Here is an 11889-nt window from a genome sequence, read left to right as displayed (position 1 = left end):
TACCTTGTAACAATAACAGGTAATCTCCCCATGAATGGAAACTACATAGAGGGATTAATTTTTGCTTTGAGATAGTCTAACCACACAGCACATAGGAGGACTTGTTTAAATGCAACAAAAATTATTTAATTTTATTTTAACCTGCTATAAAGGCATTGCAAAAACCAAATAAGCTGCTATGGCATGCAATGTATATTAGAATGTATCTAAAACTGGCAGTCCAAAATAAGAAATTCATAAAATTCAGCATTAGGCTACAATTACCAAACTGCATGTTTTTAATATAATGCACTTACGTAATCATCACGAGAAAAGGCTACAAAGAATAGTGGCAATCTTTCTTTTCTATTAAAAGCTGCCATTTAAAGTTCAATTATTAGCCTGGTATGGTGGCATAAGCCTTTAAATCCCAGCACTTAGTAGGCAGAAGCAGGTGGATCTCCATGAGTCTGAGGCCACCTGATCTACATAGCGAATCTCAGGCCAGCCAGAGCTACACAGCGAGACCTTGTCTCAAAAGGCAAACCAAACCAAACAATCAATATGCACAAATATATACATAACTAACCAAATGAGCAAAAGAACAACAAAAAATAAAGTTCAATTATATCATTTATTCACCATACAGAGCACTCAGTCTGCCAAAAACAACAGACAGAAGGCTTCTTGAATATGGTGAACATTAGTTCTAGAGTGGACATCATGACTCACAATCTATATGTAATAAGACCGTGACACGGACCAGGGCGGGGAGTTGGGACTCCAGCAGAGGTGACTCTAAAGGTGGTTTGTAACCACTAAATGCTGCCAAGTGACAGTTACGGCTGTAGATGTTGACAGTGAGGCCCCAGTTTGGGCCATAGGAGAACTAAAGCAGCATCATCTTACCCAAAGCTATGAAGCTGTTCAGCAAACACGTTTTCCTTCAATGAGAAGCCACATTACTTAATGCAAGAACTGTAGGAAGGCAAGCAAGTCAACTATTGGTCCACCATCCAAACTCTACCCTCCACACTACCTGGCATTGCTTGGGTGATAGTGAGTCGCATGGAACTCTTTCAGCTGCTCCCACGTGAGCTCTGGGATGCACAGTGGGTCCCCGCCAGAGACCACAGAGTACGTATGGTCAGGAAGAAGCTTGTTCTGAAGGTGCTGGGAGAATATCCTCTCATTGTCTGTCTTGAAATTGAAAAGAAGTTAGTTAATGAAAATGTAATGTAAACCAACCTGCAATCCACAGGGATGCAGTTTAATTTAGCATCCAAGTTCTTCATAAACTGTGGACCCCAGGGCTGGCTCTCTTAGAAGCGCAGTGTGAAGTCAGAGAGAAGGGAATGGTGAGCAACTGATGGATGTGCAAGAATTCGTTGAGCCACGAACTATACAGACACAAGGATGTTACTACCATGGATATCATGAACAAAATGACAGCAACAGGAGTATAAAAACAAATTTGCTATACAGAGGCCGCAAGAATCAGAGATGGTCCTGGTATAAACAAACATCCCATGTGTTTCCGAAAGAGTAAGCTGGCCAGGGCAGGCCTTCACATTCCAGGTCATGTGTAATGAGACCTGGCCCTCCCACCACCAAAGGGTTCTGCTCTCAGTACTGACGCCACACAACTGAAGGTGTTAGGAGAATATTAAATAACCACAGGTCTCTCAGATTTCATGTGCATATACATTTCAAAATTTTAGAAAGGTGGGCTGGTGGCGGAGGAGGGAGGGGTGTTGAGTGGTTAAACAATTTGGTGCAAAAGTATGATAACTTGAGCTCAAATCCCTAGAACACACATAAAGCTGGATGTGTTAGCGACCCTCTGTAAACGTAGAGCTCCCACTGCATGATGGGATGTGGAAAAAGGACAATATGCGGATGTTCATGGGTCAGACTGCCTGGTGTGATAAACAAGGGAGCCCACCTTAAACAAGGTGGAAGGTGAGGACCAACACCTTATGCTGCCCTCTGCCCTCCACATGCACCACGGTATGTTAGAGCCTGCATACCATGAACATGCTACATACAAATAAATCCGTTTTTTTTTTTTTTTACAGAGATAATTATAATGCAGTAGAAATGAGGAAGAACACTTACAAACGCCCCTTTCATCTCATTAAAGACGACTCCTTTAAAGATCAAGGGAGACTGAGGGTCACTTGGATTCTCGTGTTCCAGACGCCATCCTTCCTGCCTAAATAAACAGTAGGTGGATAAATAAAAAGCGGTGCTGAGCAGACTATTAAAGCCCAAATCAAACAATAATCCTTGCATACCAGAAGTCCAGTTCCCTCAAGCATGGGAAGAAAGTCGCATCCAGATACACTGAGAGGAGGTTCTGAAAATCTTTGGGATTTTGTGTGGAGAACGGATACATCGTATAGTCGCTAGCTGGGGAGAAAAGAAGAGACAGATTTTAAATCATATGAAATGTCTCTGGAAATGCGTCACTTCTTAACACCCTTCAGTATTTAACTCTCGCTGAAACAGAAGGGAAAACCCTGCCCTTGGCATTTCCACCCAGCTCATCACTTGGAGCCTTAACCGTTCCCGAACCCCAATGTCTTCTCTGAACAGACACTAGCACCAACTCTTCAGTGACCTTTTCTTTGCTTTGATCAACTGCTTGACTTGGGATGCTCCACTGGTTTAATTGATAAGACTGATTGACTGATTAAACTACACAGTCTTGCAGACGCTATAGGGCTATCTCCAAATTTGTTTTGAACTTTATCAAAAAAAAAAAAAAAACCCTCCCATACCATTGTTCTAAAACTGCAGTTTTCACTTACTTACTTGTTAACTGTGTGTGTACATACGTGTGTGTGTGTATGTGCTTGTGTGCTTAGGTGTATGTACACATCTGCATGTGTGACTAAAGAGGCCAGAGGTTAAGGCTGGTACTTTTGTCAATCACTCTGCACCTTACATTGGAACACAGGGTCTTACACTGAACCCAGAGCTCACCAATTCAGCTAGATTAACTGGCTAGAAAAGACAAAAGCTCCTCCTCCCTCCACCTCTCCTGCAGTAGGATTATGGGTACACATCACTGCCCCTGGCTTTCACGTGGGTGCTGGAGTTTTGAACTTAGGTCCTTGTGCTCATGGCAAGCACTTTATCAACTGAGCCACCTCCCCAGTAGCTAGTACTCCCATTTCTATAATTAAACCAAAATGTAGCTTTCCCAAAACAATTGAGTATCTAGCATCTTTCACCTAGTCTAGGGAGTTACAAAAATTACTCTACTACATTAATGGCTCTTTTTCTCTTCGAAAATAATTTAATTCACCTACTAAAATCTGATAGAGCAAACATGATTTGATTCAGGACATCAGTCTTACCTGTGAAGGCATTCATAAATGTGGACAATGACCTGTTGAGCATTTTGAAGAAAGGATCTCTGCATGGATACTTCTGAGAACCACAGAGGACTGTATGCTCAAGAACATGGGGGACTCCAGTGCTGTCCATCGGGGTCGTCCGGAACTGGACACTGAGGGCAAGGAAAGACGACAAACAGGTGATGAGGGATTACCCTAAGATTCTCTAACAGAATTCCGGAACCTGTGGCCACCCTGCATCATTAAAAATAATCATTCTTTTATCTCAGTCTTTTGATAAAGACTATAATCACTGAGTCATATTGTAGAATTGTACTGTATCTAGATGATAGAATCTTTAGATGAATTCATATACTCTTCCTTTTTGAGAAGAGGTAGTAGAAATAGATTCTTGCTCTACAGCCCAACCAGGCCTGGAACTCACTATGTAGCTTAGTCCCACTTAGAACTTACAGCAATCCTCCTGCTTCTGTTTCCCTAGTACTAGGTTTACTGATGGGCCACTATGCCCAGAAAGGGACACTGTTCCCTAGCATTTCAGGACAGATGGCACATGTGTTAGACAGGCATTCAAGAACAAACTCCTCAAAGGAGCACACACCTGAATAAGTTGTTTTTGTCCTCCCTCGCCAGGTGCAGGTATCTGGCTCCCGTACAGTCATGGCTGAGCTTTACCGCTGTCAGGAACAGTTCAGGGACAGGAGTGACCTGAGGAGAGAAGGGCAGTGTGAGCAAGCACACCGACGCAGCACGGCTGCCTTTAACAAGCCAGGAGAGCCAGCCTCTGTTCTCGTCTGTGTGTGGCACACACACACGCGTGCATCCACACACATGCATGCTCATGCACAAGCGCGCATGCACACATACAGCATCCTGTCACACACTCACATCAGCTGGTCCTCTTTCCTTCAGTCACAAACCATCCATACTATGATAGCTATACCATTATCCTTCTCTTTTTTCAGACGGTAACCTGTCCACTTCTCTACAGGAAGTTCCTGGCAGAACTATAGTCAGAACCAAGTCTCCTAATGCAAACTTAGGGGCCCTGATACACAGATGACATGAATAAATTCAGCTCTTGATACTTGTGTAAATCCAGCTGATTTCAGGTTTCTGAATTTACTCAAATAGACGATCAGTGTACTTAAAACCAGGAGGTACTGTGATGCCTGCCCAACCATAGCTCAGGGGAACTATTTTCAAACAAGAATTACCCTTTCTTCCTGGCTTCTCTTTTGTTTGAAAAGTAAGGAAAAGATCACAGCAATTTGAACCAGGTCTTCATTACCAGCAACTTGTATTACAAAATCAGATTCCTCTTGTGGCCTTTCAGGGAGCTCACAATGCTCTCACCCCACTTGTGTGACTCATCAAGCCAAGACCTATCCCGGAACTAGTGCTCCAGTTTCACTGGCCTTGCTTACTTCTTCATGCTTATCAGATTCTGGTTTTTGCTGCAGCCGCATGCGGCTTTCTAGTTTAAAGGTTCTGCCTTCTTGTATTTGTTAAATACAAGCACAGTATAAAGCCTGGGACCAAAAACTTGACATGTGGAATTTTCTTTCATATGTGTATGTGTTTAAGACAGGGTATTCCAGGTTGCTGTGAACTTGCTAAATATCCAAAAATGACCCGGAACTCATCATCCTCCTGTCTCTGCCATTCATTTATAGGCATATACCACCAAACAGGTTTTCACATGGTGTTAGGGATCAAACCCATGGCTTACTTGACAAGCATTCTACCAACTAAGCGACATGCCCAGCCCAAATTTTTCAATAATTACAATAAATAAAAAAGTAATATGAAGGTTTGAACCTAAAAGTAAAAAATAAAGACAAGAAAAAGAACCAGCGAAACCTATTTTTAATGTAAATTAAGTAAATACTGGTGTACCATCTCTTCTTTATAATTCCAAGAAAAACAGCTAGAAAGGGTTCCATGCAAGTCTAGAGGCAGTATACTGATGACAGAGTGTAAAGAAGGAGATGAAGGGGACAGCGAGCATCTGTAGTCATCACAGGGAATGATCAGGCTTGGCTGCAGACATGTCAGTGTGTCTGACTACAAAGGCCCTCCTTTGGTAGTGGAGGTGAGGGTCATTTTCTAATATCTGAAATGATTGAGGCTTTAAAGGGTACAATTAAGGTCTGGCCATCATTTCATGTGGAAGCCACCTGGAGCACCTGCCATGAGTCAGGAAGCTTGCCAGGTCCTGGCGAGGCAAGGACAGAAACTGCAGTCTCTTCTCTGCAAGCTCTCATCGGCCGGCAGAATGTATACCAACCTCGATTCATAAAGAATGTGGCAAGGTGGATGGGTGGGTGGGTACCTGCTTGACGGTGAAGCCGTGGATCTTTTCGCCCACTTTATACTGCAGAGCTCGTTCACAGGCTTGATCACTCCTCCCCCTCCACACTTTGTGGTGCGCTCTGCGGAGTTTAAAGGAAGGGTGTCAGAGTTAATGAACGTCCTGGAGAGTTGTTTGGTTAAGTACCGCAGTGACATATATATAACAAACCCCTCGGGATAAAGATAACTAAGTAAAGGGGACTTGTACCCTGAATCTAACAAGATCTTGGACATTTCTAAAAGACTAGTTTCTAGCTATGCTCCGTCTGTTTTAAAAGCACAAGGACTTTGGAAAAGACAGTACACAACTATCATGTGAGCAGATACATTTAGTGTAGGAATGTACATGGATAATAAAAAGATAAAAAAGCAAATAAATTTTTAGTCTGGGAGAAATGACTACCCAAAAATAGATGAAGAGTTATAGTCTTGTCAGGGCAATCTTTTTTTTTTTTTTTTTTTTGGTTTTTCGAGACAGGGTTTCTCTGTAGCTTTGGTGCCTGTCCTGGAACTAGCTCTTGTACACCAGGCTGGCCTCGAACTCACAGAGATCCGCCTGCCTCTGCCTCCCGAGTGTTGGGATTAAAGGCGTGCGCCACCACTACCCGGCTGTCAGGGCAATCTTGACAAGAAATGATAACATCATTTAAAATAGTTTTTCTATCAAACTGTACGTTTTATGAAGTTTTTACTATTAAAATCTCAGAAATATCCCTTTTAAAGGTTATATTACAGAAGGAAAAGAAAACAACAATAATAAAAAAAAAAACCCTCCAATTCAGTCATTGGCAGAATCAGAAAGACACGCTAAAATCAACTGGTTTTCCTATCTGACAGCAAATTCTAGATTGTGGGTAGAAAGTTTAAGAAACAGTTGGTCATCAGAACAGGATCTGCAAGACAACACTGAGAGACAAAAGGCTAGGTAGGATGGCTCACTTTTTTTACACTCTGGTCACTGCATTCACAAATAAAACTGCTGCTATCAAGTTCAAACACTCCTAACGCCCACACCCTCACAGAAAACCCACACCCCCATGTTTCCTCATCTAGACTAACAGGGGTTTGGCAGCACTATAAAATAAGGGTTTGGATCAGAATAAAAGTCAAACACTTTTTAAATACATCTTTACTTTTCTATTAATTGAGTCGCTACAAAATGTTCGACTCCAGGAGGCACAACTTTATGAACACTGCAGCTTGTCGAGGAGCCCTAAAGGACTCTGCCTCGTAACAAAAATGAGATGGGCGCAAATCTATTAATGAGAGCCATAAACTGCCTCTATTATTAATTCGACAGTTAAAATCCACATCAAAGCCTAGCTTTACTTCAAACAGCCTTAGTTACACTCAGGACCACCCACTCGCTCTCGGAACACCAAAGGTCCAAGAAGGGAAAGTGGGTCAGGACAGTGCCCTGAACCTGGTTCCCCTTTGGAGTACCGGTGTCACCCCAACTCGAGCTAGGACAGCAGCTTCTTAGGGAGAGCATTCTCTGCCACGCGCCGAAGGGAGGGACTACTTTAGAGGCTCTGATGGACGTAGGAAGTAGGGATGCATGGTTTGGAGAGCTCAGAAGGGGGTTTTTGGTACCTGAGGCACCTACAAGAAATTTTGGGATGCAGGAGCTCCAGAGAGGGCTGTCACCCGTGCCCAGAGATGGCAGAGACCCAGAAACCTCTTGTACCGGTCCCGCCCCTCCCTATCCGCTGATGCCACCCGCCGTGTCTCACCCGCAGCTCAGTCGCTGTACCGCGCACAATCCCCGACGACCGCTGAAGCGCCACATGGCATGTGACCAGCGTGGGTCCACTGTGGGGGACTGCCTTTAACCTGACGCACGGCGCGGGGCGGGGAGCGACCTCGAGACTCTCATTGGACAAGCGGAATGGAAATGCCGTCTGTAATAGGCTGGAGGGGAGGAAGGCGGTTCCTCCTGCTGTGGGTTGGAGCGAGGTGAGGGGCGGGTGATGGGCGGGCCGCAGAGGAGGACCGGTGGGAGGAGGGCGAGGAGGAAGCAGAGCTGGGAAGGGACGTGGAATGGCAAGTGATGGGGAGCTTTGCTGCAAAGACCAGTCCCAAGAAATAGAAGCGGGGCATTAGCTAATGAAGGGCGTTCTGTGGGTTTGGAAGGCAGCGTAGGCAAGTAGGGGCGGAGCGTGTGCTGGCGAATGGTACTTGGGCAAGTTTGTGCCTGGCTAGAGGAGGTACTGGGGGAAAACGTGCAGATGAGGGGGTGGAATTTTGGTAATGAGGAACAAGTCCTAGACAGATAAGGGGCGGTTCAGGTGCAGGTGAGAGTTGGGATGTCACAAATGAAGGACCTAGATTTTGCAGTTTACGGACCAAGTAGGTGCAGATAAGGGGTGGGGCGTTTGCTGGTGAGCAGTCCGGGCGAAGCACTGCGCTTTAACACATGAGGGGGCGGAGCATGGTGCCGGACTGTCTGGAGCGAGGTGGTGTGAACCCTGAAATTCTCTTTGGCCCACTCAGATGAAACTGTGATGTCGCTTCGCCCACCGGTAGTACTAGAGTGACTGGTGAAAAAGATCTAGATTGGTACTTATACAGTGTATCAGCCTCTTGGGGTGGTGGCTTCAAGGATGCTATACAGGACTTTAGCCAGGTCCCTAACTCCACGATGTTACCATTAGGAGTGGTCTCCTCTCAGATAATCTTGAGTAAACCCTTAGACAGCTCAGAGCTCCAGCAGCGGAACGTGGTCCACTGTGTCTCTTCTCATTTTTCTGCTCTTTTCTGAGTTTAGAAAGAAGACACTGGTGTGTCTTACGGTGTGCAAAGTCCTCACAGGCCCTTCTCAGAACCAAGAAACTGAACCTAAGGAGTTCAGTACCTGAGTGGGCCAGGTGCTCTCCTGTGAATTGGAAGGGATATTTGGGATTCACTATACTTATGAGTCTTTGGGTGGAATTAGGAAAATGACATGACAGTTCAGACCTCAATTTCTCTATCTATCTCTATCTATCTATCTATCTATCTATCTATCTATCTATCTATCTATCTATCTATCTATATTTTTTCGAGACAAGGTTTCTCTGTGTAACAGACCTGGCTGTCCTGGAACTCGCTTTGTAGACCAGGCTAGCCTCGAATTCACTGAGATCCTCCTGCCTCCGCCTCCCAAGTGCTGGGATTAAAGGCGTGCGCCACCACCGCCTGACTTCCAGACCATTTTCTTAAGCTTTCATTTTTGCCTTTACTCTTCTTCGTGCCCCTTGGCCCATTTACGAAGACTCTCCCCTTAAGCTACTCATCTAAAGACAACTGCTAACAGTCGTGTAGACTCTATTTAAACATGGAGGGTGATATACTGTGCTCTGCAGCCATAGACCTCAGCTGAAGTACCTTCTTGCTGATGAACCTAAATGAACCTTACAAAAGGTGAGACTAGGAAGCTTCGGGTGCCTACAAACACACTGTATTCCTTTCTTCTAAGGAGTGGAGTGAAGCATCTTAATGAGGCTTCACATCGACTCTGTGATCTCCAGGGAGACAGCTGGGTATTATTAACCTTGTTGTGAAGGCTCGGGAATCAGAGGCTCTGGGGTATTATAGTGTTTCCCTCTCTCTATGGAATAGATACTATATAAATCCAGTAATTACCACTTGCTAGTCTGTTCCCACAGGACACAACCTCACCGAGGATAACCTAGATGCACACACAGTCAGAATTTACAAATACTTATCTCGAGTAGCATTTGACCTAATATTAAGATGTGTGTAAGCTAAATTATTATTAATAAAAACAGTTGCCATGTAGAAATGAAAACCATGAACTATAATTTTCAATATTATAAAACACAGGTTCTGTATCACAGTGCAAATCATTATTTTAGTAAGGTTAGCAAGTAAGTTATTTTTAGCATTATCGGTTGTAACCAAGGGGGATAATCAAGTGAGTATTTGGGGTCTAGAGGTTTGCTTGTGATGCCACCAGAAGGTATGGGAATCCTGACCCCAAATACTGGGAGAAAAGGCTTTTAACAAGTAATTGATCCCTAAAAAAAAGGCATTAGGGGTAGGATCTACTCCTTTATGTTATGTCTCTGTGCTTCGCACACACACACACACACACACACACACACACACACACAGGCAGACACTCAAAAGTAAAATAATGTGAAGATAAATATGACAGTTAGAATGATGCTTCTATAAGCCAGGAATGTCAAGAATTTCCAGCCAGCCACCAGAAGCTAGCACAGGCCCAAGAGTTCTGGCATAGCCTCAGAAGTGACTAACTGCAGACACTTTGACTGAACGACATAACAAAGAAACTTGCAACGTTGATGACAACACTAAGTTCAACTTCCAGTTTTATTTTCTGTCTGTTCAATATTGTCCATGAAGAAATCAAAATTAGGAGCAGCACAGCATGGCAGGACACACCACACCTATTGTCTCAGAACTTGAGAGGTGGAAGCAGGAAGATCAGGATTTAAGGACAGCCTCAACTAGATGATGAGTTTGAGCCCATTCTGCACTACATGAGACCCTCTTGCTAAACCTGCCCCAAATAAGTTAATTTGAACTAGAGCCAGTTATACGTACACACCCATGTAAGCCCAGCCCTGAAGAGACAGAATATTGTTTGAAGTCATCCTAAGACACTAAATGAGACCATCTAAATAAAGGGAGGAAATGGAAGAGAAATATAAATTAGTTTGGTTGATAAATTTTCTTATTGTTTCTAAATATGTTCATGATATCTACTCTTTGTGTATAGTGTATGTGTACGCATACTCATGTGTGTGTATTTGTGTACTTATTTGTGGAGGCTAGAGGTTGCTGCTGTGTGTTTTTCTCACTTGTTATTTACTTTATTTTTTGAGACAGAGTCTCTCACTGAACCTGCGGCTCATAAATTTGGCCAGACTAGAAGGCTAGTTATCCCTAGACATCTTCCAGGCTCTACCTCAAGAGATCACTGTGCCTCATTCTATTTCAGGACCAAACATATCAAGGCTAATTTTATTTTAAGAGTATCAGATCATCAATCTGTCTAAAACATCTGTCTAAAACATCCCCATCCTCTCCCTCCCTGCCCCTTCCTATTATCCCTCTGTTTTTCCTCCTTTCTCTTCTCCTCCTCTCCATCCTGCTGCTCCTCTCTCCAGTACTGAGAATGAAGCCTGAGACCTAGGACATGTTAAACAAGTACCGTCCCACTGAACTATATTTCTAACAACCATCATTACAGTCTTAACTTGCCCTGATTATATAATCATAGGTTCTTGGGATAAGGATGCAGACTTATTTTGGTACTATTCTGCAAAGCTAAAATAAAATCTGTTGTTTTTTTGTTGTTGTTGTTTTTTGTTTTTCGAGACAGGGTTTCTCTGTGGCTTTGGAGCCTGTCCTGGCACTAACTCTGTAGACCAGGCTGGTCTCGAACTCACAGAGATCCACCTGACTCTGCCTCCCGAGTGCTGGGATTAAAGGCGTGCGCCACCATCGCCCGGCTCTTATGAAATACAGGAAGATCCTTTATAAACAAATATTAGATTCTAGGTGTGTTGTAGTATGCTTGTAATTCTAGCGCTCAGAAGTTAGAGGTTTGTTAATGCAACAACAGTAATGTGTTGTTGATTTGTTGTTTTTAAACATGAAACATTAATATTCTAAAAAAGGTAATCTTTTGGGAGTTATGGAGATGGCTCGGCTGAGTTTGACCTCCATGACATAAAAAGCCTCATAAGATGGTGAGCATCTGTAAGTGGAGGCAGCTTGTTTGTTTCTTGGCTGCCCAGACCTGAAATAATCACATAGAAACTATATTAATTGCAATACCATTTGGTCAGTAACTCAATCTTATTTCTAGCTAGCTCAAATTAATGCATTTCTATTATTTTATATTTTACCACAAGGCTCTTGGTTTACCGGCAAGTTCCCTGAACATCTGTCTCCTTTGGTGGCTACATGGTGTCTCTCTGACTCAGCCTTCTTTCCTCTTTTATATGCTTGGAATTCCTGCCTTACTCTATTCTGCTCTGCCTTAGGCCATAGCAGCTTTATTCATTAACCAATAAAAGCAACACATAACAGAAGGACTTCCCACACCAAGCATCTATAATCCCACAACTTTGATGCTGAGGTTGGACATGAAGATAAGAGAATACCCAGGAATCTGTTTTTTTTTTTTTTTTTTTTTTTTTTTTTTTTTTTTTTT

General features: G+C 43.4%; 1 protein-coding gene across 1 annotated transcript in view; it reads right to left on the bottom strand.

The window, feature by feature from the left end:
• Pitrm1 (pitrilysin metallopeptidase 1) overlaps window positions 1-7504 on the bottom strand; it is a 30906-nt gene extending 23402 nt beyond the window's left edge. The window contains exons 1-7 of the mRNA XM_005365397.3: window positions 7433-7504; window positions 5680-5779; window positions 3946-4052; window positions 3345-3496; window positions 2277-2391; window positions 2098-2194; window positions 1019-1179 (exon numbers count right to left, since the gene is read on the bottom strand). Of these exons, the coding sequence (XP_005365454.1) occupies window positions 1019-1179; window positions 2098-2194; window positions 2277-2391; window positions 3345-3496; window positions 3946-4052; window positions 5680-5779; window positions 7433-7488 (788 nt within the window). The 5' untranslated portion in view covers window positions 7489-7504. The remainder of the gene's footprint in view (window positions 1-1018; window positions 1180-2097; window positions 2195-2276; window positions 2392-3344; window positions 3497-3945; window positions 4053-5679; window positions 5780-7432) is intronic.
• Between the last annotated feature and the right edge of the window lie 4385 nt (window positions 7505-11889).

The sequence above is a fragment of the Microtus ochrogaster genome, unplaced genomic scaffold (genome assembly GCF_000317375.1).
Source record: "Microtus ochrogaster isolate Prairie Vole_2 unplaced genomic scaffold, MicOch1.0 UNK2, whole genome shotgun sequence".
Taxonomy (NCBI): domain Eukaryota; kingdom Metazoa; phylum Chordata; class Mammalia; order Rodentia; family Cricetidae; genus Microtus; species Microtus ochrogaster.
Note: the sequence above shows the minus strand (reverse complement) of the source record. Positions and strands in the feature narration are given on the sequence as shown.